The sequence below is a fragment of the Fundulus heteroclitus genome, chromosome 8 (assembly GCF_011125445.2).
Source record: "Fundulus heteroclitus isolate FHET01 chromosome 8, MU-UCD_Fhet_4.1, whole genome shotgun sequence".
In the NCBI taxonomy this organism is placed as follows: domain Eukaryota; kingdom Metazoa; phylum Chordata; class Actinopteri; order Cyprinodontiformes; family Fundulidae; genus Fundulus; species Fundulus heteroclitus.
The window spans coordinates 905,021-930,751 of NC_046368.1; the positions used below are offsets into that span (position 1 = coordinate 905,021).

The 25,731-nt window shown below is 38.9% G+C and overlaps 1 protein-coding gene across 1 annotated transcript in view; it reads right to left on the reverse strand.

The window, feature by feature from the left end:
- Positions 1-853: 853 nt before the first annotated feature.
- The window catches only part of LOC118563868 (breakpoint cluster region protein-like), a 46,840-nt gene continuing 21,962 nt past the window's right edge, over positions 854-25,731 (reverse strand). The window contains exons 5-22 of the mRNA XM_036139815.1: positions 24,140-24,197; positions 23,989-24,041; positions 23,732-23,872; positions 13,648-13,769; positions 12,575-12,740; positions 12,335-12,454; positions 10,266-10,341; positions 9,994-10,098; positions 9,684-9,758; positions 9,381-9,478; positions 8,387-8,518; positions 6,425-6,484; positions 6,113-6,222; positions 4,470-4,609; positions 4,079-4,213; positions 3,799-3,904; positions 2,160-2,322; positions 854-943 (exon numbers count right to left, since the gene is read on the reverse strand). Coding sequence (XP_035995708.1) covers positions 854-943; positions 2,160-2,322; positions 3,799-3,904; positions 4,079-4,213; positions 4,470-4,609; positions 6,113-6,222; positions 6,425-6,484; positions 8,387-8,518; positions 9,381-9,478; positions 9,684-9,758; positions 9,994-10,098; positions 10,266-10,341; positions 12,335-12,454; positions 12,575-12,740; positions 13,648-13,769; positions 23,732-23,872; positions 23,989-24,041; positions 24,140-24,197 — 1,950 coding nt within the window. The remainder of the gene's footprint in view (positions 944-2,159; positions 2,323-3,798; positions 3,905-4,078; positions 4,214-4,469; positions 4,610-6,112; positions 6,223-6,424; positions 6,485-8,386; positions 8,519-9,380; positions 9,479-9,683; positions 9,759-9,993; positions 10,099-10,265; positions 10,342-12,334; positions 12,455-12,574; positions 12,741-13,647; positions 13,770-23,731; positions 23,873-23,988; positions 24,042-24,139; positions 24,198-25,731) is intronic.

The window sequence follows — 25,731 nt, forward strand, 5'->3', positions numbered from 1 at the left end:
TTAAGATTACAAACATCTACATGCCACATTGTCTCCCCTAAAAACAACCAAAACCGTTTGGCAAGATGTGCTATGTTACAACAAAACAAACATTTCGACAATTCCTACATTAGAAAATATATTGCGTCCTGTGCATTTAATCTGGATTCAAACCACCTCAAGAAACAAATGAGCCAAATAAATCTGTTTTTTTTTCAGCTACAAAAAAAAAAAAAAAGAAAAACATTGGGTAACTAAATACTTTTTAAAAATAAGACATTTTCAAGTCATAGCTTTCAACTCCAGCTGGGACTATATATGTTGTAAGCGCGATCAGGTGCTGACTTCCTCTGCCTTTAAAAAAAAGTGATAAAAAGGCCAAAAAAATAAATCTGTCCTGAAATAATGCACAGAAAATATGTAGAACATGGTTGTAGACTGGATGTGGGAAAACATGTCGGGTAGAAGAATGTGTTTTGCAAGACCTAATGATTGTCGAAAATAAATGCAAACTTGAGTACAATGTAAAGGGTACATGAAAGTCCAGAAAGACATACTTCATTTTAGCACGTCTTCATTCATGAGACAAGAAAAAAAAAAAAGAAAAGTGTGACAAAAGTAGATCGCTTGGTGAATGACTACAGGTACGAAGAATCATACTAACTACTGGGGAATGATGGGTATAAGTCCTCTGAGCATTTGAGCTTAGTGGCGCCCTCTTGTGTACTGTAGAGACAATCCTTCCGAGTCAATTTAAAAACACACTACAATGGGCTCACTTTGAGCCAGTGTTCATCCCCCTTTTTTTTTTTCTTTTTTTTTTTATACACCTCTGCCTGTTCAGAGTATGGAGCAGAGCAAGTCAGTGTAAGCTCTACACTTCGGTGGAGAAGAGGATGCTCTGTCGTTTACTGTCCGGGGTGGGGATGGTTTCCAGCTGCAGGAAATACAGCAAAACCTGGACCTGAAAGCACAGCAGATAATTAGGATTGTGAAAAAGTATTGCCCCTTCCAGTTTTCTCCTGCCTTTGCTTTTTTTTCTCTCCAACAAAGATTATGATCACCAAACAAGAAGTAAAAACAAGAAGCATTCAAAAAAAGAAATGTATTCATTTATAAGGGGGGGAAAAAAAACAATCCAAAGCAACTTGTAAAAAAAAATAAATTAATCGCCCTCTAGACGTAATAACTGGATGTTCCATCCTTTGGCGACAAAAACGGCCATCATGCATTCATGATAACTGGCATCCAGTCACTGTGGGGGAATTTTGGCCACCTCTCGTTTGCAGAATGGTTTTAATTTCAGCCATAACAAAGTTTTTTGTTTTTTAAACCACTCATCAGTAGACATACTGGTGTGCTTAGGATTAGTATCATGCAGCAAAATTAAAGTAGATCTAAGCTTAAGGACACTGACATTCTCCCTCAAGATTTTCTGGTAGAGGGCAGTATTTACAGCAAGTAGTCTAAGCCCCGAGGAAAGAAGCAGTCCTGGATGATCACTCTTCCATGGCGGTAGAGTTTGGCTGTCTTTATAATCTTTTTTTTTCTACATTGAATTGTTAGTTAAACAGCAGATGTAATGGGAAGCACACCTTTCAAAAAGTTTCGCTATTGTCTCGTCAGTCCACAGAATGCTTTCACTTGGTGATCATCAAGATGTTTTTTTTTTTAGGAAAACGAGAGACGTGCCTTTATGTTTTCACTTTCTTCAGATCAGGACACGATTTGCTGCTGTTTGAGATCGTTTAGCCTACTTCATGTTGTTCCACAGATTCTATGTAGGCAATTGTTTATTCTAACAACCTGTCAGTAATCAGGCCTGAGTGTGACTAGGGAAGCTGAACAAATTTCATCATTTAACAAGGGAGACTTTTATATTTTCCCCACAGGACCTAGCTGGTTGGTTAACTACTTTTTACTAAATCATAATAAAAAAGCTGCCCTTTATATTTTCTCAAGTCATCTGTGTCTGATATTTTATTTGCTTCAGAACTGAAATCTGTCAGCATGGCACAAGAAACGTAAAAAAAAAAAAAAACGGCAGAAATCTGTAGAGGGGCAAATTATTTTTCACAGCCCTGTTGTTCAAACTCGGCAATGGCTGCTTGTTTCTGAAAGCAAATTCAATGATAAAAAGGCAGAGAGAGCAGACAGAGTGGGTGCTGGGTTTAGCTCACTTGTGCCATAACTTCCAGAGACCAGCTGTCCCCCATGCTGATGGGCTGAGTGGGGTTGGCGGGGATCTTGCTGTCCTTCTCCGCCGGCCTGAGCAGAGTAGGGCCAAACACGGTCGCTAGATTGTGCAGAGACATCTTGTTGACACTTTCCTTATCTGCCACCCTGTGGAGAAGACAACAAACAAGTGCCATTGGTGCCAAGCATCTGAAACCGCGATACATTCTTGCCTATGGTGGTACTCAGAAAAAAAAAAGTGTTGTTCCCACCCTTTACAAGGTAAACACAAAACTATGCGACTGCCAAAAAGAAGACTTGTTCAAGCACATTGATGTTTGCTTCAAACAGAAATTACTCAAAGGAGAACACCAGCATGGTTTTGAGAACTCAAGGTTTTAACTGAAGCAGAAATCTTTAAACCAGGTCAATTGTAGGGGTGTCAAACTAAAATACACAGACACAAAATTAAAACAAAAACTTGCACAAGTTTGTTGGCAAGCCTTAATATTAATTGGAAAAAAGTTATCTTCTTTACAGATATTGGAAATAAACTTAAGTTTTGCTTAATTAAACATTAAATTTGGAACAAGCTAATCTTAACACTATAAGCATACGTGAAATCACTTGTCAAATAAAAGACATTTGGGGCACAAGAAGGGGAATTTTGGATTTTTAGTGCTAGCCGTACATGCAGAATCTCCTGGTGAACTAGCTCTAGGAGACATTTGTGATTATCTTCTGGGCCCAACATAATAACACAGCGTGACAAATGTGGCCCTCAGAACTGAGTTTACAACTTTAGTCGTGTACAAGGGTCTGCTACCTGCAGCTCTGGAAATGCAAGTGCCTCTTTAGACCCTCCACTGTGGCTCATAATAACTTTGGCCAACAATTATGCAGAACGGAGCAATCTTTAAACGTTTAAAGGTAATAAATAAAGTGCTAGCCTTACCAGTTTCTTACACTAATAGTGTATGGAATAATTTTTTGTAAAGTATTCTTTTCCTTTTTGGTTGCCAACTCAGTGCTTTAACGTTCAATTAGCTTTGGCATCCTTCAGCTACAGAGCTGCAAAATTGCTCAGAGAAATAAAAATGGCAGATTAGCGAGACTGGTAAGCTGGAAGTCCATGACTTTGTGTAGCAGTCCACAGCAAAAACAGTGACATAATTGTTGAAAAAAACTTTATAGAAAACTAAACAGCTTGAAAAATATAACCAAAAATGAATATAAAGTAGCTCCTGGACAGACTGCATTAGGTTTTTCTGCACTCCTAGACACAAATACACAGCAAAATGCATTTAAGGGCTAAAAAAGTGAACTTTGCATGATAGAACCACTTTTAATATCAGTAAATTAAAACAAAATCAATTGTTTCACTCTTATGAAGTGAACTGAGACTAATAAACCAGTGTTTTCAAATGCAATATTGTGTTTTACTGAAACACATCCATCTAAAATGCCGAAAAAGCCTCCTTAAAGTTAATACAAAATAAGGTTTTAAACATAATCACAGCAGAAAATAATTTAATACTATTAGAAATCTATGGACATAACTTGATTTTTATTAGTTTTATTTTTCTCTATGCAGTTTAACGTCGGAATATCATCAAGTTATGTGCCGTTTTATGTCATTTATACCTCTTGAGGTGATCCAAAAGGAAAAGGAACGTGACCAGGTTGGGTTCTGGCAGTGACAGCAGCAGGTTCAGCATACAGCTCTCTTTGGCAACACTATCAGTGAGGGCTGCACAGAAGCAAAGCCAGACAGTACAACAACTCATTCGATTGTCTCACATATTACGAAAGTCTTCCAAAGTGCAATTTTAAGACGAGCAGTGTGTGGCAACTGCCTTGAAACAACAGCTCCGCTTTAGATAGCGATCATGAAATGATTGAGAAGCTTTGTTATGTGGCTTACTGATGCCGCCTGCGAAATTAGGGTAGAGCTCATCAGTGAAGAGAGGCTCGGGCAGCTCTCTGAAATACAGCTTCAGGGTTCCAGCGATGGCATTTACGTCCATCTCGCTCATCATCACCGACACATCTTTGTTATCTGCAAGAGGAAGAAATGAGTAAAGGCTGGAGGAAAGGCATTTCAGCACCCAGCCTAGAATATAACTCAGGACTAAAACGGTAACAAGTAAATGTGAATACAATATTTGATTTATCATACTGTAAAGGGTTTGAGTACAGATTTAAAGCAAACTAATGGCACCCATTTGTGCTAAAGCCAATGCTACAGTAGAAAAATGCAAGGGCATTTAAACTTTTGCTAATCTACATAAGACATGGATAAATGCAGGACTTACTGGTGTCGAAGGCGGTCTTCAGGGCCTGAATATCTGTGGCCACCCCTGATACGCGGTATATTCCCACCTCCTCCATGCCTCTCCTCTCTATCTCTTCTAGGCACTGACGGACAATGTAGGGCACCTTGGAGCGTTCCCGTCTGGATCAGGACAAAAATTAGATTAGATTCAACTTTATTGTCATTACACAGGTACAAGGCAACGAAATGCCATTTAGGTCTAACCAGAAGTGCAATAGCAGCAAGTGCAGGATAAAAAATGGTTCCATAAGTACAGGACATGGGTTATTACTGAATAAATATAGAGATGGATACTATTATAAACAGAATTTTACTGATAGATTTGTCCTATGAGTATAATATATAGATAACTAGTATTGTGATAAAAAAAATAAACATTCTTGATTAAGAAAAATATGTGTACTAGTTTACTGGCTTGGTATTGTTTTTATAATACTATACAGTAACTCTTTATGCTTGAACCATATATTTAGTTTGTATTAAATAAGGTTAAGGCTTCTATACATATATTTTTAATTTCAAAATGCTGTACTTTTTCCCGATCCAAATATCTCTATTTATAGAGTGTTTTAATGTATAGAAATGTTTACTATCAATATTTGTGATGGATGTTTGAATGGACAATGGATTAATGGATAGATTGTTGAATTGATAGATGGAAGACTATGGAATAGGATTGGAAATAAAGTCAAGAAATAATAACATTTGTCCACACTCAATTCTAATTTGATCGTAGTTATAAAACAATGCTGTCAAACTCAGTTTATTATTCCAATTGGTAAAATGTTTTCTATTTCGGGAAATCCAGCCAATTACAGCCATTGTCACTGACTTTGCAGCAATCACTCCGTCCAATCTAGCATATACAGTGGATCGTCAATTGCATGGTGTCCTTAACTTTGAAGCTATTCCTCCTACTGAACAAGTATATAAGAGTGGAAAAAAAAAAAGATTTTCATACTTTTCCAGACTGTGAAGTGACATTGGACAATCTCTCATTTATTTTGTTATATGCATCAGTCAACTGACTGAATATGGATATTAACTTGCAATATTCAAAAACAGGCATCCGTTATTCCCTGAACACATTCTACAATGTTAAGTATTTTACCTTCCTTTTGAATTCACCATGAGAGCGCCATTTGTGATATACTAATACACCACCTTTTATTTTCTAATATCTTTAAAATGCAGATTTCTTGCTGAACACTATTGAAATAAAAATATAACTGACACTAATTCAGTTATGCTAGATTTAATGTGGCTTTTTTACTACGTGTTAGTGGTTGACATATTGTCCTATACAAGGGCAAACTGGCATCAATTTGTGGAGAAATAACAGTCCAAACGAAGGTGTTGGCCAGAAAACCGTAACCCAATCAGTGTGCAGTCAAATAAAAGGAGAAACGGTTAACCAGTAGGGTTACACAGTGAGAAATTGATAGTTAAAAACAACACTGGCAATTGGCTTGCACAGAAAAAGAGGAGGCCAAAAACACAGCCCTGTGGTTTACCAGGAAGAATGCTATAGTGTAGTACAAATGCTTGTCGCTTCACAGAACAATAACAGCTTAATGTCTTAACTCCACTTTTTAAATTATTTTTTTCCCAATGTAAACTCACTTGGTTACTGTTGAGATTTTAACGCCAAACACGCCCATGGGTTTCTCTGAGGGCATCCTCTTCAGGCTGAACTCTCTGCTGGTGAACTTCATAGACAGCTTAACTTCAATCTGACATGAGGGAAAAAAGGTAAAGAGTTCAAACAAGTTTATAAGGGAGAGGCTGCCATGAAGGTCGTAAAAAAAAATTATTTGTGAGAAATTTCCAGGATCTCAAGAAAGTATGGCACAGTTTGAATAAGTTAGATTTAAAAGAAAAGCCCAAACATAATCAAATTAAAGTAAATCAAAGTAAACAACCGGACACACTCACCCCGTTCATAGGAATGACTGTTCTCTGCCAGTCTTTGCCCTGAAGAGTCTGAGGGTCCAGCTATGAGGAATAATTAAAACAGGCAACATTTAATAACATTAACAGTTATGTTTATTTAGTAATAAATACATAACATATACACTAGAATACGTTTGGTATGGGACAAATATTAAAAGTCAAAATGCAGTTGATCCTTTTAAGATCATTTATTATAAAATTCCACTTAATTGTGCCCTCGGTTGTTAAGAATATTCCAAATACTATGCTTATATCCTTATTGTCTTTATATAAGAACAGTACTAATAATTTCTATAGGTTCACACACTCTTGTTCTTCTGTCCAGAACAGTGAGGAAACCATCAGTGCATAAGGCAATGGTTGCACATCAATTACAAAAATCTACCCTCTCCAGAAGACTAGTTTCAAAGCTGACGCTAATATGCTCCTTTTATCGTATTATCCAGGAAAAAAAAAGATTGCCAAATAAGATTTATTTGCAGGGACTAAACTCACAACCAGATACAAACAGATCTGAGCAGCCATCTGGGGACAGCACAAACTGGTGCAACAGACAGGATGAAAGCGGACGAAGAGAGACACAGAATACCGCTTGTTGATGTAGCCTAAACCCCTTCTGGTTGCACGCAAAGTCGCATCATGTTTCTCATAAATGAATCTGGTATGGCTGAGAGTGTCTTTTGGTTGAGCAATTTAATTATAAAGAATTACATTTCATATTAAAAGAGTGCTGCGTTTTCTGTTCGAAAAGGTTTGGGTTTCCGTTTCATCCAGTCAAAATGCACAACATTTTGTTCTGTAGCATTTAAGCAGGCCTGTGCTTTTTAATGACTACAATTTCCCCACACATTTTTGGCTTGCAAAACAAGAAATCTTTAAATTTATAACCTATAAACTGTAAAGAAAGACACATAATAGCGTATGGCTGGGATGGATGGATAATGAACAGATGGATAGAAACAACGTGTTGCATATTTATTTGCACTGTAGTGAACAAAGTGACGGGTTTTAATTTTATTTTTTTTTTCAGATTTTTTTTTTGTGGCAGACAAAGAAAACTGGGCATGCTCTGCAATCAAATAACTGCAGTTTTTACAGGTAAACAATTTGAACCACAAAAAGATGACAGCGACAAACAAAGCTCAATCTGTTTCGGTCAAATGAAAGGCACATCATTCACTCCTTTGTCGGATTTGTTAAAATCCTGCTAAGCATCCTTTCCATCTCTCTGGCTGCTGGTTTTCAATGACATCATCCCATCAAGAGGGGATCAGGTCTCGGAATTGCTGAAAGACACCACTAGGGGGAGCATTTGACCAAGCTTGTAAGTCGACAAGGAAGCAGACTCTTGTGCTGCAGTTTGACCAAATCAAACAGGATTCAGACAGCTCAGATTGAAACTGCCTGTTTCCTAACGAACAGAAACAATCCTGCTCTGCTCTGGGTGAGCCGTTGATTATTTATTTAATTTGCTGGCAGCACGAAAAGAGAATGATATTTGTATTTTTTTTTTCTTTCCATTTGCTAATTTACAGTGATGGCTCCAGGCTGGTGTTTGTTTTTTGCAACCTCAACACAGACACTTCAAATCTGTCTCCAATGTTCAGGATAACGTCAGCCGTCAGGATTTCTGACAACTAAACCTGCCAGCACAACAGTAGATAAGAGGTAGAAAACGTTCGTCTGTCAAAAAGAGATTCGCCCAAGAGCAAACGTTTGCTGAACTGACAGAAATCTATTGTTTGCTATTCAGGTTGGGCTACCAATCGCACTAAAAAAACCAACTAATAATCATATTTCTTCATGCAATGCTGTCAAATCAATGTGCATTTCATGCTTTGCGACAGTAGAGATGACATAACTGGCAATCGATACTGAGTCATGGTGCGTCTGCTGATAGTAATGGGGGGGGGGGGGGGGGGGGGGGGTGATGTCATGTCATACCAGGATCTGTCCTTTCCCAATGATGCGGTCTGTGCCGTCTCCGTCTTCTTTGTTCAGCTTGGTCCTGTTGTAGCTCTTCTCGTAGCAGAGCAACCTCAGGGTCTGAGAGCCCTCCAGCTCGATCTCAAACTCCTTTGGGGCCAAAGGACGGAACAAAAATAGATAGCGGAGACAATGAGACGACATTTACAAAGATGATTCCACGGCTTCACACGGCTGATCTACATTCATTGCCGTTATGTAAGGGGACGCTCTACACACACACGTTGCTGTGAGATACACACTTTGTCGGTTCATTTCGCTTTTGGACAGATGTTAGTCATCGCGTGCTGCAGATCCTCATTAGTTCGTATTATTTCCACTTTGTTCAGCTGAATTCTCTGAGAGTATGTCTTTTTTTTTTCTCTACACACTTTCTTCCCTCATTCAACTGCGGCATTATGAGTGCACTCATTACGGTGCACACACATGCTCTGCACAATCTCTCACTCCAAGGTCCTGTTTTAATCAATTCAGGAACGTATTCATTGCTAATTAAAATGGAGACATTTTGATTAACATTAAAAAGTAACTGCTACTGTAAAAATAATAGAGAGAGGAGTGATTTTGATAACATTTATAATGTGGGATTTTTTTTTTACTCATTGAATAACTGCACTCGAATAGATACAAAACACTGATTAATTTGCCTTTGTGTATTTTATTATGTGTTTGAGGACTGCAGATGCTCCCTCTCTTTAGGTTTCAATGGACACATTTTAACTACTCAGAAACAGACAGCTAACTGATTAAAAAAGCAGATGTCACACATTTGGCAAGCAGTATAAATCACTCAAGGAAGGGGAAAAAATACATTTTAAGTGGATATTGCTGCATAAAAGAAAAACAGATGGTATTTTAGTGTTGGTTATTTTTTTTCCCATTAAATTCTACTGTAGAAAAATGAGAATAGTACGGCTATTTTGTGGGGCTCATTTGTGCTGGAGTCTTTTACCTCGTTCCATTTGGGTTCGGTGGTGTACCGGTAGACTCTCGTCTTTGCTTTATTTAGAAAGAAGCCGAATGAGTCCACCTCCAATGTGCAATAGAGATCTGACAGAGAAAGAAATTGCATATGAAAACAACAACAGGGGAACTCTGCAAGTTCGGTGAACAAGGTCGCTTTGTTGTGACCACAAAATACAGCAAAAATAATTGGACTATTTGTTATCTTTTGTATGGTGACATTAAAGCTGTGATTTCTGAGTCATTAGTGTGGTCTTATATCCTGTTAACTGCATAAGGTTGAGTGACTCACTTAAACTCTGTTTGAGGCCAGAGGCAGAGTGGACGATTACATTCAGAAACCCGTAGAGACCGGAGGAGTCGTCCTCTGGTGGAAAAAAAAACAACAAAAAAAAACAGCAGAGAGAATGAAAAAGGACATCAGCAGGGGCAGATTAGAAAAGCATTAACGTCTCTGTTTGTTCTGGAGCTGATTCAGGCGGAAGTGAAGGGGAAAATGCAACACTGGATTGTGGAGAACATGACGTTTAAAGCTGTCTTTGTAATACTTTCATCGTTGATGCATTAACGACTACTTTCAGGTACAAACGGGAGATGCCTACCTTCTTTATTCAGACTAAGTGGAATGTTGTGGACGGTTTGGAGTTTGAGACAGGAGCTGGTCAACATTTGCAGCTCCATGGACGTCAGTGAGGGCGTTTTAACACCTAGAGGAACCAGAGCACATTTTTAGCCGGCCTTGGCTGAAAAGTCAGCATTCACTAAAAGCGTTTAATCAAACGTTCATTGCTCATTGTGGTGTGGGAAGCAGGAATGTTTTCTTTTAATTGGATCAGACAGGAGATGCCTGGAAGGACATCTCTCCAACACTCACATTTCTGCTGCTGCTCCCTGATTATCTCCCTCCACTCTGAACGTTCGTAGTCAGAGGAAATCAGGAAGCTGTAGCTCTGAAAACAAACACACCGATAAATGCTTAATGTTTACAGGGTCGGAATACAAAAGACGACAAAGAGGGCTGGAAAAAAGCGTGCGCTGACTTTTTTGCCCCTTTTGTCTCACTTAAATGGTTCAGATCAAATAAAACGTTAACAGCAACAAAGAATAGCTGTAGTAAAGAAGCAGTTTTCACATGTGGCCATGTCATATGAATGCATAACAGTGCATGTGTATGTGAGGCATGCATTTGTAAGATCTTGAGTGGATGCGTTTGTTTTATTACAATGCTTTTATTAGCGCTGAGTGGTTTCTGTACATTTCTGATTGCATTTATTGTAATTTTCATTTAAAGCTATAGTTGGTAATTCAGTTCAGAAAATCTTTTTATTATACTGGGTAAAATCGTCCTTCCATCCTGAAAGTAGTCCATACATTATGTATGCAGAAAGAGGAGGTTAAAAAAAATAAAGAAATCAATCACTGTGGGAGCTGCAGGCCTGTACAAACTCTGACCAATCACTACCCTTGGTCAAAGTTTTGTTCCTGCTCTCACCCTCCTCTGTCCCTCGAGTTCCAGGGGTATCACTTTATCTATTGGTTGTCCCAGATGCTAATCATTGTGACGCGCTCACGTAACGCCAGTGCACATTCCTTGTTAGTTTCCACTTACTGGCAGCGCATGCACACTTCTGGTGTTTAGGTATCCGGTTAGCTTAGCGGCTAGCTCCGTTGTTAGCCATTTATTGTAGCAACTTTTGTAGAAATCGTACAAACCTCCAGAAAAAAAAAAATCGCCAACCCTAGCTTTAACTGCTTTAAAAGCCCTTTAAGGGTCAGGTGTTACAAATTAACCATGGCGATAAGCAAGACTACACAGGTATCAGATAATTTTTTTTTATAATGAGCTGTGTTTGTTGTACCTAGCCCTACAAAATTAACATAATGGTCACATGCATTAAGTTAAAAAAAAATCCTATTCAAACAACCTTGCTCTGCGGGACTGTCTTAACTGATTATCTACAGCTGAATAAAATTTCACTTGCCACACTCAGGTTTTATAACTGTAGAACCATGAAATCGCTATATTAGGACCTGTCTGACAACATGAAGTAGGTTCAAAGATCTCAAAAATTAATATGTCAAGCCTCGGCCCGAAGACATTAAAAGACACAGACATCTACAGGCCAGTATCTACAAATGTAGAAAACACGCGCCAGTGGAGAACCTTTTCAGTACAGGCTGAACTACCAGAGCACATGGGCTGGACTCATCCAGGAGGTCATAAAAGAATAACAGAAACCCATCTAAAGAACTGCAGACCTCGCTCGCCTCAGTTAACGTCAGTGTTCACGATTCAACCATGATAAAGAGACATGGCAAAAATGGCCCCGAAGGGAGACTTCTCAGGGAAAAAACAGTCCTGAATAAAAAATAAAAAAACACACAGAAAACTTAAAAAAAAAAATTTCTTTCATCTGATGTAAAACTAGGAGCATTTAAAAACAGGCTTATAACGCTGCCAGTTAGATGTGCCATTATTGAAGTGGCCACAATTGAAGGAACCAAAAATTCTCTCTCTACCAGGAAATCTTGGAAGGAGAATCTCCGAGACTAAAGCTCAAGCACATTTGGGATATGTGGCAGGGCAACGATTTAAAGCAAAGCAGTAAGTCCACCTCTGAATTGCTCAACAAAATGAAGGTTTTTGAGTGGCCTAGTCAGAGTCCAAACTAAGATCCAATTGAGATCCTGTGGCATGACCAAGGGTGTTTGTTACAACTAGCTATTAGGTTCAGAAATGATTATTCCTTCAAATATTGTATAGCTTTGTTCTTTATTAAATAAAATCACTCAAACTATTAATAATAGTTTATATTATTGAATGGCCTGAGTGACTCAGGCAGAAAAGGGTTAAATAAGAAATATTGAGAGATGAAGCATGCAGAGAACAATGTAGGAGAGAAAGAAAAAAACTAAATATTGTTATAATGGTCATTTGATCACCTTTCCGTTCTTGTTGAATAATCTGAGGGGCATGCTGGGAGACGTTAGCAGCAGCAAAGACTCCTGTTCAGACAGTTTCTTCCGAAGTCGGTCGATGACTTTGGAACCCTTGTTGGCTCTCTAAAAATGTAAAAAGAGAGAGTAAAATTACTTAATAGAAAATCAGGTTTTAGTAGGAAAAAAACCCCCAACAACAACTCTCTATCATCTGTATCTGGGAATGTTGCCATCCTTTCGTACCTTCTCCCTCTGAATCTCACTGCGGAGGTGTGAGATCTTGACCTTGACGGCGTCCAGTTCTTCATCTGGGACTTGGGGAATGGTGAGGGGCTCCGTCTCTTCTGGGCCTTGGAAGGTCAGCTCCGTCAGGGGGATGTACCACTTGCAGTCGTACTGCTGGTTTTTACTGCATTGGGAACAGAGAGGGAAAGATGAGATAGTGCCAGTAAACACAGACAAAAAGGGACAAATAAAGCAGGATCATTAATTCAGATAACTACTAGGGAAATGCTTTGGTTGTGTTTTGGAGTCCAAATTGCACTTATTGGCCATCTGTATATGAATCCCCACTTGGCTCCGTCTTCATGTGCTGCAGATGGATTTTTTGCAACATCGTCTACAAAATAACTGCCATTGGATGCTAATGCCTGTTTTAACGTATCCTATACATTCTCTACGGAATATGCTGCTTTTACTCATTAGTTTGCACTGTTTTCTTCTCATTACCCAGCTTGATGTTTCAGTCTTAAAACATTTTTGACTTTGGAAAGTATTTTTTTTTGGCAGTTTAAATAGTTCTTTCTATCTCTGAACCCCATGAGATAGCCCTTGCTTGTAAACAGACTTTCCTCTGACTTGTGACAAGTTTTTATGTTTTTTCCCCCCTTTTGTAGCCTTTGACAGTGACAAACATCCAGCTGAGTGTTTTCTACTTAGCTGGATCTTGTAACAGAGAGAATCCAGCGAGCAGGCATTGCTGTCATCTGCCACTTTGCTCTTTCTTTTTTGTAAATATACTAAACTGTTGCGCTAGACTCATCCTTTCTGATCCTTTTTTTCAGCTGCAATGAAAACTATTTTGAGATGGTTTCCCAGCAGCAACTTCCAAATGCAAATACTATGCTTCAAATCCAGACTCTTGAAATGTTAAAATGTGAAAGAGTAACCTGTATTGGTCCATAAAAAAACCCCTCCTGAGTCAGCTTTCCAACTCCAGCAGTTATTCTATATCCTCTGTGTCAATATGACGGCGTATAGTTGTAAAATCTTTCTAATCTTTGCAAAGAAAAATACTTTTTTTTCTTTTTTTTTACCCTCCAATCTGTTTCTTCAGCTTGGCGCAGAGCAGCAGGTCAGTAAAGAGGAAGACGTGCCGCAGCTTCCTGGTTCCCTCCACCAGCTCCACCATGAAACTGTCCTTCAGCAGCTGCCGGTTCTACGGCAACGAGAGAGAAAGCAGCGTTTAGGTCAGCAGGGAAACAACACTATCCAATACTATGGCGGCACAGGAGACCGAGACATTTTCTAAGGGATTTATGGGGGAAAAAAGTCAAGTAGAGCCTCAAAAAAGTATTTATACACCTCTAAATGTTTTAAGTCATAACCAAAAAACGTCAATGTGTATTACTGGGCTTTTAAGTGATAAGCCATCAGAGTCACATATAACATGGTTATACATTTTATTACAAATAAAAATAAGCATTTATATTCATCCCTTCAAGTTAATAGTTTGTAGAATACCCTTTTGTTATCATTACCGCTGAAAGCGCTTCTTGGCCTGGTTTGCAAATCTAAAGACTGGATATTTTGTCTTTGCACAATAGTTAAGCTCAGTCAAATCGGATGGAGAGTGTCTCTAAACCTCAATTTTCAAGTCTTGTCACAGACTCGCAATTGGATTTAGGTCTGAACTTTGACTCGGCAACTCTAAGACATGAATAAACCATTGTGGATCTGTCTGCATGTTTGGGGTTGTTGTCCCGCTGGACTGTGGTCCTCCTCCCAGGTTTTAAGTCTTTTGTAGCCACCAACAGCGTTTCCTTTTGACTGCCGTGTACAATATTTAGTTCCTTCCATCTTTATATTAACTTTGACCAGCTTGTATGTCTCTGTTGAAGAAACGCATTCCAGCATCTTTTTTTTTTTCCAACATGGGTACGTTGTGCTCGGGGTGATCTGCTGTGTTAGTTTTCTGCCAAACATTCTCATTCATGGAGGCCAAAAAGGTTTGGTCTCATCTGAGCAGAGCACCTTCTGCCATGTGCTAGCTGTGTTCCCAATATGGCTTCAGGCAAAACTGCAATCAGGACTCAGAGTTTCTCTCAACAATAGATTCAATCTAATTTTTTTTTTTTTCATTGAGACTTAATTTGTGGAGTTGAAGACTAACCGTTGTGCTGTGGACACATTCTCACATCTGGACCACTTGGCTGCATCTTTGGTTAATGCTTTGTTTTGTCCCGTTTCCAGCTGCGCCATATTCTTTTTACTTTTGAATATTAATGTAATTAACGCCTTTTGTGATCTACACACAAGTGCACTGGTATTTACTAGTTAAGTGGCTTCTGAAGGCAGTCGATTATACTGGATATTTTAAGGATATGCACAGAAAGGGGACACGCCACACATTTCAGATTTCTTGATAAAAAAAAAATGTATAATATCTTCTGCTTTGTCATTTCTGCTGTATGTTCTTCCGTCACCTAAAATCCCAGTACAAACCACTGACGTTTGGTCGGAATGCGACACAATGTGGAAATAAATAAAAAAAACACTCTCCGATCAAACCAGCAGGGACAGAGAAACAAGAACAGTTACAGAGGGGAGAGGAAACAACTGAGGAAGGTCTCAGCTATAAACTAGAGCCTTTAACCTGGAAAGGATTTAGGATGAATTTGCATGAACGTGTTTATAAAAACAATCTTGATCTGGTGAATTCCTCATCTCAAGCATCTATTCTCAGACCGGCGGGAAATGCTGAGAAGTTTCTTACAAAGAGAAAGAATGATATTTGTCACTGACGTCAGACTACATAATGAGAAGTGCAATAGTGCCGTTTACCAAAGGGGGGCAGTAAAGTCATTTTCTAAGAAATAAAACAAAAAAAGACAAGGAAGGCAGGCAAATATAAAACCGCAGTTTGGTTCTAAATGGCTCAATTTTATTTGCTCTTAACCTCAGTTGTACTTGTGGGATGAAGAGTAAAAACAGTTAGTGGAGACGGTTTGTTCTCTTCCCTGCAGGACTTCAATCCTTTTAGGGGCTTCACGTTTCTCTCATTTGAATCTGAGAACTTATCTTGCCGGTGGCTCTTTATTAATAAGAAAATACTTTGTGCTTTTTCTAAGATATGAAAGAAAATAAAAATAAAAAATGACATGAACACAGCAAATGGATTTCCTTGTTAGCAAAAAGCAAGACAGGAGCCATGGTGGTGGATTTTCTGAAACTAAAAGGAAACTTTAAAGACTTTTAGGTTCCAAGAAAAGCAGAAAACATTTAACCAAAAAATGTGTATACTAGTTTGAATAGCTCAAGTTTTTGTATTTTATTTAATTACTGCTTAACCTGTTCCCGCTCGCATCAGACCCGTAGCAAACTTCCCCCGCAGCAAAGCCATGAAGCATGACATCATGTTAGTTCAGAACCAACCACATCCTTGTCATCGTGTTTGTGACCTCCCCTCTCTTTTTCCCCTTTGTTTTTCTTTGTCCCTCCTCCCACCTCCGCCGTATCACTCACCGACAGAGAACACTGGAGTATGGCTGAGGCTAATGAAAGAAAGAGAAAGTTTACGTGCTTGCAAAAGGCGTTCGGATTGCGCGTTCGAGGGTTCATTCAGTTGTGAGTCAGATCCGAGGAGCTTGTGAATGATCTAGAAGGAGGGGGCTGAGGAAGAAGATAGGGAGCAAAATATATGGAGCACAAAGAGAAGTTATGACTCAGAGAGGCCCTGTAACGATGTCAGAAAGAACAGGGAGGAGGAGGAGGCAACAGAGGAGACCCCAGAGGAACAAATATCACAGATGCTTCCTACTGTACTTAAATAATATCCCATGTAACATGGCAGCGACACTTCTCCATCTCTACAGAACTTATCGCAATCTTGACCGCAAAATAGGTAATCTAATTCCACTTATTGAACGCCACAAGACACAGTTATATAATAAAGACAGCAATAAAATGTGATGCATTACCTGCCTTCATAATGTGTCTAGTTGCAACCAACATTTTTACTAGCAAGGGGATGTTATTAGAGAGCACAGCATCACAAACTAATCGACGCACCTTGAGATTTGTACTAAAAATAAGAGTTCCTACACATATTTCGAGTAGAAGTTCCAGACTTTTCCAGACTTAATTGTTTCCAGCACTTCCAGGACTTTGTGTTCACTATAAGATACAAAACACTATAGTTCTCTATGTGTTTATGGTAAACATTACTACAGTGGGCGCACTTTAAATATGAAATCAATGAAAACATATGGCAAGGAGGGAGGATTAAGGATGGCAATAAAGGAGGAGAAAACAAAGGAAAAATGAAAGAAGAGAAGGATGGACACCATAAAGGAGAGCTAGAAGGGAAGGAGAAGGACACAATGCAGGTAGGAAAGACCACAAAGTACTGAGAATGAAAGGGGCGACACAAGGAAGGAAAAATGACACAAGGAGGGAAAGAATGAAGGAAACAAAGAAGGAAGGACAGTACAAAAGAAAGAAGAATGGACATAAGGAAGAAGGGAAGTATGTAAGGAAGGAGTATACAGTGAAGTAAGAAAAGCCATAAGGAAGGAAAGAAAGGACTAGAGAAAGACATAAGCAGTGAAGGAACGACAAAAAGCAGTAAGGAGAGTAAGGAGGGTACGTCACAAAGGAGGAAAGCCTGAAAAAACACTTGAAAAATGTTACAACGAAGGAAGGAAAGAATGGACTCTCGAGGAAGGACGGCACAAGCATGAAAGGGAGGCACAACACAATAAAGGAAGGAAGGAAGGAAGGAAGGAAGGAAGGAAGGAAGGAAGGAAGGAAGGAAGGAAGGAAGGAAGTAAAGAAAGAAAAGAAGGAATGACTTATGGAAAGAAATAAAGGAAGATGAATAATGGGAGGACAAAAAGAATAAAGAAAAAAAATCAGAGAAAAAATTAAGGGCACAAGAAATGAAGAAAAAAATAGGAAAGAATATTTAGACATAGGGTTTAGAATAAAAGTTGAAAGTAATAATATTTTCCCATAATCTTACTTATTTTTATAGATTATTATTCAGTCCGGGAAAACTCTTGAGATCAAATTCCTTACTCTCCCAGACTGTGGACGACTTCTGCCAGTAAACTGAAACTTAGTCACCACTAGGTCTTCCAATCCGCAAAGTCGTCATTACTGCACCATCGCTGTATCGTTTGTTTACTTATGAATCTACAGCATCGTGCTTTCATTAAAAACTAAAATGTAAATGTACCAAATATATCTAGACTGTTTGTTGTTTCAACTCAAGGCTGCGGTTTTCGGCATAACAATAAAATAATTTAAAATTGTAACTTAAAGACCTCTTACTGAAAGTCAGAACCCCAGCGGGAGGGAGGAGGCGAGGAAGGAAAGAAGATGGGAAGGAAGGAAGGCATGAAATAGGGACAAAGGGACACAATGATAAGAATAAAAGGAGGAAGAAAGGACACAACAAGGGAAAGAAAAGGACAAAAGGAAGGCCAGAAAGAATGTAGATAGAACACAAAAATGGATTGACAAAAGAGAAAGGAAAAGAGCAAGAGCATGAAAGACGAAGAGAGGGATGGGCGGATGGAGTAAATAATTAGACAAATATTTCAGAAACAGGATGCATGAAAGAAATGAAACAAGTAAAAAGATAAGGAGTTATTAATATAGGAGGGAGAAAAGATGGAATGAATGACACAAGGAAGGATGGATGATAGAAGGAAGGACACAAAGAATGAAAAAAACTCTGGGAGGAAAGGAAGGAAGGACAGGATTAGGATAGGGTAGGGATTATATAAGAATAGAGAACAAAGTCTGACAAAAGCTTTTTCCATACTTGTCCAGACCTGGAAAATATTGAAATTAAGCTCCATACTTTTCTAGACTGCATTGAAACCCTGATTGTTTGAAAAAAAAAAAAAAAAAAAAAAAGGCTACAATGAAAAAAATATTTGGAAACCTTAAATACCTGGAGTAAAAGGCATTGGCATATTGACTTATTCCAGTTCAAGATTTTTTATGGTCACCGCGTGTTACTGTGGTGAAATTCCTTTCACGACACACTATGGCTGAGAGTACACACAACAAACAACAGACAATAAACGCGTACAGCTTTTTTTCCCCACATTAGAGCGTGCAAAAGATAAAAAAGATGAAAGATAAAAAAGGTTTGCCTCAGCGTCCAAGGGCTTTGACATCAGTCCCTTCACAAGTGATATGAGCCATGTTACAGAGATTAGTGCGTGGTTATGACGAGGAGCCAGGAGCTAATTCTTAAACAACTGAAATTACAGCAAAGCATCAGGCTGGAATCATATCCAGAGAACAGGTTGGCAGTCGAACTATAAATAGTCGCTAGGACACAACAACTATCATTACTGTGAGCAGTGATGGGAAAACTAAAAGTGGAAAAACTGCACTGGCTCTGAAGCCTGCAACACTAAAAATTGTTGGGTTTATAAATGATAAAAGAAGCATTTGGATGAGTATAAATTAGAGTTAGGACCCCTGAATGTAGCAGCTTTCTTTAAACGCAGTGTCATTTAGAAGTTTTCACACCCTGTAAACATTTCCACATTTTGTCACGTCACAAACAAATGCTTTAATGCAGGGGTGTCAACCATACGGCCCGCGGTGGCTAAATGCATTATCATTATTCAACAATGATTTTTCTTTTTCTTTTTTTTTCTTTTTTACCCCAGTGTCCTGTCTGGCAATGTGGCAATAAGAATTGTTGTCTTAATGCCAAAAAGAGCTCATCATATCTGACTTTCACAAGTGGAGCAGTACAGCTTTTGCCATAGTGCTCCGCTTGATTTATGAATGTGAATAGTTTTATTATGATTCATGCGGGGGATATCTCAAATGATATGGACACTACAATGGGAAAGTAGGAGAGGAAAGGAAGAACAAGACGAAAAAAGAAAAGGTGACAGAAAGAGGAGATAAAAGAAAGAGAATGATAAAACAATTATTGAAAAAAACATGTACTTTGTTTAATTGAAAATCTGCAGTTCCTGTATTGTCCACGAGGGGTGCTGTGTTTTAATCAGCAGATGGTAGCGCTGAGCTTCAGATGTGGAAAATTGATTTTAAATAATTTCTTAATTTTTATCTGTTTGATGTATTTTGTCATGCAGGACAGTGTTTTTAAGTTCCAAAAAATGTGAATAAATGTTTTTCAACATTGTACAATCACTGTGATCAGTTCTTATGCATAATGCACTTAAGTAAATGTTTAATGGAGTAAAAGTACTGTTGAAATTGCACATACTTTTCTTAAAAACGCTGAGGTTATTCATAATATATTGTGTAAAAGTAAAATTCATTTAATATAAAAATCAACAACAAGTTTTATTAGTTCTATTTAATCTTGCAATGAGTTTACTCACGTGGCCCTCTTGAGATCAGATTAAGCTGTATGAAAACCAAAATGAGTTTGACACCCCTGCTTTAATGCATTTTTGGGGCAGATTTTCTGCAATAGACTGACAGGCCAAGCAAGGAAAGAATTAACTAGTCACCGACTCTACACATATGGCGGTTATGGCTAAAAATCCTGTCTTGAGCTTTACTCTGGGTCATCACAGTAAAAAGGGCCAGGATACATCTTAACCTTTCAGATATTAATGTGCAAAAGAATTGAAGGCCGTGCATTATTTTCTTTCCGCTTCGCAGTCACGTGCGACTTTCTGTTGATCTTTAACATCTCAATCAAATAATCTGAATGCTGTGGTTGTGACAGGACAAAACAGCAAAAGCTTTAAGGTGCACGAAGACTTTAGCGAGGTACTGTGGCTGTTTTCCTCAGCTACAGAGAAAAAGAATCTCTAAGATTAAACACCCAGGGAAATACATCTTCACCTGTCTTTTACCAGCATCTGACCATCACATGAAAAAAAAAAAAAAAAAAAAAACACTCAGGCGCAGATTAAATATTGACCAACCCTTGGAGGAGCCTCGCCAAGAGCATGATGCTCAAGTAAAGGGACGGTTTATTTTTAGAACATGTGCTTTAAAGGACACTTTTACACTTGTGTGAATGTGTGCGTGCCAGATTGGGGACATGTTCTTTGGGAGAATTGTGTAAATGAGAGTGTGCATTTCTAGTTCAACACTCAAACGTTTTTTTTTTTGTTTTTTTTTTCATCTGAAAGGCAAACAAAGCAGAGCGAGGACATGAGTGGCGTCATTTGCATTCTAATTAAGTGCTTCCTGTTTGTTACCACAAACCCCCCCCTCTCCATGGCGCAGGGCCAGGGCCTCTGGGGCCCACCTGTACAGATCGGATCCAGCATACCTTCACTGACCCCCGCTGGAAATGACTCAGTGTCTGCGCATCGGAGGGCAACAATGACCCTTTAGTGCTCCTCCAATTGTTTGGATTTCAGCCCACATTACGAATAAAGCTCTGCGCTTTCTGCCATGCTGTCTGGCTCGTTTACCGGCAACAAATCAGACAAATTCGTCTTGAAACTGCTATAAATAAAGGCTCGATCTCACAACAGAACTGTAAACTAAACCTAAGCCCTAAATTAAATGGAAATTAATATATTGAGTAATTATTCAAAAACAAAATCTAGGTCTAATTTCAAATCAACAGTTTTTTTTGTTTTTGTTTTTTTGCATGACCAGTAGCTTCTACTTAGTAAATTAATGAGGGAAAAAAAAGGCAACAACTCCAGCTTACTGTTTACTTTGTCAATTGTGAGGTTTAATATAATGAACCCCATTGATTTCAGAGAGCTCCTTTCATGTAGCCATGATAAATTTTTGATGACTGCTGTTGGGGCTCGAACTGACTGATATGGAAACTGAGGCCTGCAGGGATAATAAAAGAAATGTGTGCATGTGCGCTCCTATAACATATGGAACAGAGAGAAGGGAAGTGTGTGTGTGTGTGTGTGTGAATGGAAACGGCGCAGTAATGACCCCCCTGCGAGCGGTGGGAGGAGCCCCCTCGTCTCACCTCCTCCCATACACCATTAATAAATAATTAATCAGAAATCTGCCAGTCAGAGCGGACTGGTGGCATATTATAAGGCGCTGTGTATGGCAAAGGCTATCAATCAAGGGCATCCATTCATGTGCATCAACTCATCTCCAGGGATGGGGAGAAACTGGTGGGGGGAGCGGGTGGTTGCAGGGGTCTGTGTGCGCTGGTCCGAAAGGGGGGGGTCGGGGAGGGAGGCGTGATGGATCCAGAGCAAACAGACAGAATCAGTCTCTTGGAGGCAACCCTGCCATGACCATATAAGGACATGGGCTCTGCTTTAGGCTGCAGATTGGTGGCTCCTGTGCGCTTCATCTGGCGGTGACTTCAAAGTCATTTGGTGGCTGAGTTTGTGACGTCACCCTTCCCAAGATAGGCAGGTGCGAGTTAAGCTGACGTAGGCTTTTTTTTTTTTTTTTTGGGGGGGTGGGGGAAATAATGGGATGTGGAAGAAAATATCAAGAAATCTTTCACCAATAGGATAGAGGCAAAAAAATTATTACTTAAATCGAAGAAAGAAAATCTCCAGGTAAAAGTGCAAAAGAATATATATATATATATATATATATATATATATATATATGTCGGGAAAATTTTTATTAAATGGTTATATGTTGCCATATCGACAGTGTTTTTGCAAAAAAAAAACACCTCTTTTGCGTTACAACCACAAAGTTTAATGCTTTTATTGGGCTTTTATGTGACAGACATGAGGCAGTCTAAAATTTAAGGAAGTGCATAACTTACGTGAACAATATACAGGATTTTCAGATTTCTTCACAAATAAAAATCAGAGTAGTGAGACGCGCATTTATGTTTGCTTCCCTTGAGTTAATACTTTGCTCAACACCAATTTTGGAGCAATCTTCCGGGTACGTCCAGCTTTGTATTTTTTCTTTTTTTTTGTTTTGTTAATTCTTCTTTGCAAAGTGGCTCCTGTTCATTCAAACTGGATGAAGAGCATTTGTGAAATCAATGTTCAAGTCTTACCTAAGATTCCCAGTTGGGTTTAGGTCTGGAGTTTGACTGGGCCATTCTAAGACATGAAAATACTTTAAACCATTCCATTGTAGCTCTGCATGTACGTTTGGGGTTTTTGTCCTGCTGGAAGATGAATATTCACCCCAGTGCAAAGTCTTTCGCAGCTTCTAACAGGTTTTTCTCTCAGGATCACCCCTCAGTTTCATTTAGGGGTGTCAGAGGTAAAAGCTGGGTGAAGAAGAATGCTCGCCACCTGTTTTCAGATTTTCATTTGCAGAAAATTTCAAAAACACATGTATCTTTTTCTTCCACTTTACAACGACGTGCTACTTTCTGTTGGTCTGTCACAAAGCAATCCCGATGAAACACACTGAAGTTTGTGGTTGTAACACGACAAAATGTTAAAAAAATATGTTTAAGGGGTATGATGACTTTTGTAAGGAGAGGCTTAAAAATATTCAACGTAATGTTTTCTTTTAAGACACAATTGCTTACAGGGAATATAAATCTCATACAAACCTATCAAGAGTACCTGCAGAATGTAACAATTGAGCTAATTGACAAAGCAGCAAATAGCATCGCAGAAATATGAAGGCTAAAGGTTAATGAATTTGGAGATTTCATATATTACAGTAAGACATATGAATCGATTTAGAGAAGGCGCAGAAATCTGTACATCCTATCCTGAGTGGCTGGGAGCATCATGTCTGCAGGCACTACCAGACTGAAACAGACACAATCCTGTGTCCACCCAGAACCCGCCCCCCCATACGTTCAAGTGAAACCTCTGCAGTGCAAGGGGAAACAACTTTTAGTGTGACTAATTTCTACTGAGTATGAGCAGAAAACATCAAAGTAGTTTAGTTCTTTGCGGAGACACCATAAATCTTAAACAATATACACAGACTTTGAGGGAAAAGGTCCTTCAATAGCCACAAATTGTACATGTGAAGTCAAAGAGGATGAGTAAGAGTCCTGTAGTCCTGACTCCTCATCTACCAAAAGTATTTGGAGAATTTGGAGCAGCAAAGAAGGTAGAGCAGCCTCGGTTTAATCGGCAGGGTCTTGATTTGTGCCCCAACTTCCTCAGAACATGACACAAAGTATCCCTTGGCAAGATGGTCAACGTCATAATGCCCTCCAGGCTTGTTGCTTTGGATTTTTTTTAAAAAAAAAGCAGTACTAGTTTACTGCTTTAAATTCTGAGCACTCACCTCTCCCTTCTTCCCAGCTAGAGACTGGCGCCTCGGCGTCGTCTCCTCGTTGATGCTGGACAGAAAGTTCTGGGAGATCCGCAGGGCGTCCTGCAGGAGCGGGTGGTCCGGGTGGCTGGTGGGTGTGTGTTTGAGCAAGTCCTTGCAGTAAACGAAGGAGTGTTGCATCAGAAAACCAAAAATATCTCAGAGAAAATTATTTAAATACATAGAGAGCTGTGACTTCATCGAGGCACGTTTCAGGGCCTTTTACTTACATGTAACACCAATGTGCTGCGCGTCACTCGGTCCACTGGTTTATACAGCAAAGCTGCAAGCAAAGTGAAACAGAAGCCAGACTATATAAAGTCTATATAAAGAGACGGATTTATAATTTAGGTAACATTAATAAAACACAACACGACTGACCCTCCAGTGAGTTCTTGGCTGTATCCTTACAGTCTTTAGGGCTCCTCACCTTCAGGTTCTGTTTGGAGAGAAAAGCACCAATCCAAAATGAAGTTGGCACTAAAAAACACTGAGCAGTAAAATTATGGTGAGGTTATATCATACAGTTAGAATGCCTCGAGCACTGAAGGTCATTCACTTCCTGATTAATTATGCCATCCTCAGCAGCTTTTTTACCCCACCATGATCCTCAAATGGCTCAGAGTTATGCATCATTACTTAGACCATTAACAACTCATCCATGATGAATTTCCTGTCCAGTATATAGATGCCCGTTTCAGAGATGACTGGCAGGGCCTCATAAAACACAGATGAAGACTTACATATTGGAAAGATCCAGATGGGTTGGAAAAAAAGGGAAAGTAATGAATCAAGAGCACCAAAGATAGGTCACCAGACTGCTCATACATACACACACACACACACATATATACATATATATATATATATATATATATATATATATATATATATATATATATATATATATATATATGGTCTATAGTTCACCCCATGTTTCCATGTTGGTATATGATTTCTAGCTCATATCATGTCATAGAAGCCTCCAAGATTGGATTAAAAAATATTTACTATTTGGTCATATTCCTAAATATCAGGCCACAAATTAATAAGAATGAATCTGAAGCCATGCCAATGACAGCAATGTGTCATGCTTACATGGTAGGGAAGTTAAAATTTAGTAGGGCTCCTCAAGCTGTGACGTTTTAAGGAATTCAACCTCTGGAGGACTGGCTCAAGCTGAACTTTAAACTAGCCTTACAAGAAATCCATACATGCATACAGTTAAAGTGGGAAAAAATACAATTTACACGCTGGGGGTAGATTAATATTATCAAAATGATTGTGGTCCCTCAATGAAATTATGTTTTGATGATGCTACCAACCATTATAACGACTATAGATCTATGGACATTTTAGATGATGTATTGTCAAAGTATTACTTTAGCTTTCTCAAGCTAGGTAGGCTGGTGGTGGACCAGCATAATAAGGCTGACCTGAGAAACTTTAGTTGGGGGGAAATATATCAGATAGGAAACACAGGGGTGTCCATGACGTCATTGCTAAGTAAGTTAAGTTGGACATATTAATAAGACAGATATAAACCATGCAATACTGATTTACGGCACTTCAAACCTAATGAGTTTTCCAGCATTCGTTTTATAAATATTAACATGGCATCCCTTTGGGATTCCCCAATAAATATCTAACCCTAAACAACTGGTAGTGGTGTCAGGGTCTAAAATGAAAAGCCCTAATATTGACAAACAATAGGATGTACATTGAAACACATGCTAAAGAGCTTCTGATTGTATTCGATTAAAAACACCCACCATAATAACACGACAATTTAAATGGGTGGAATTTCCTAAAGCTGCATAAGTGAATGATTGAATGATGGCAGTGAGTTTTAAACGCACAGTTCATCAAGGAAAGCCTCAGAGAAGTTGTTTTCAAGAGACAAAAAAAAAAAAAAAAGATCAGTTCTGTTACACCTTGGATGACTCCTTAACTAAACTCTTCCTTTCTTATCT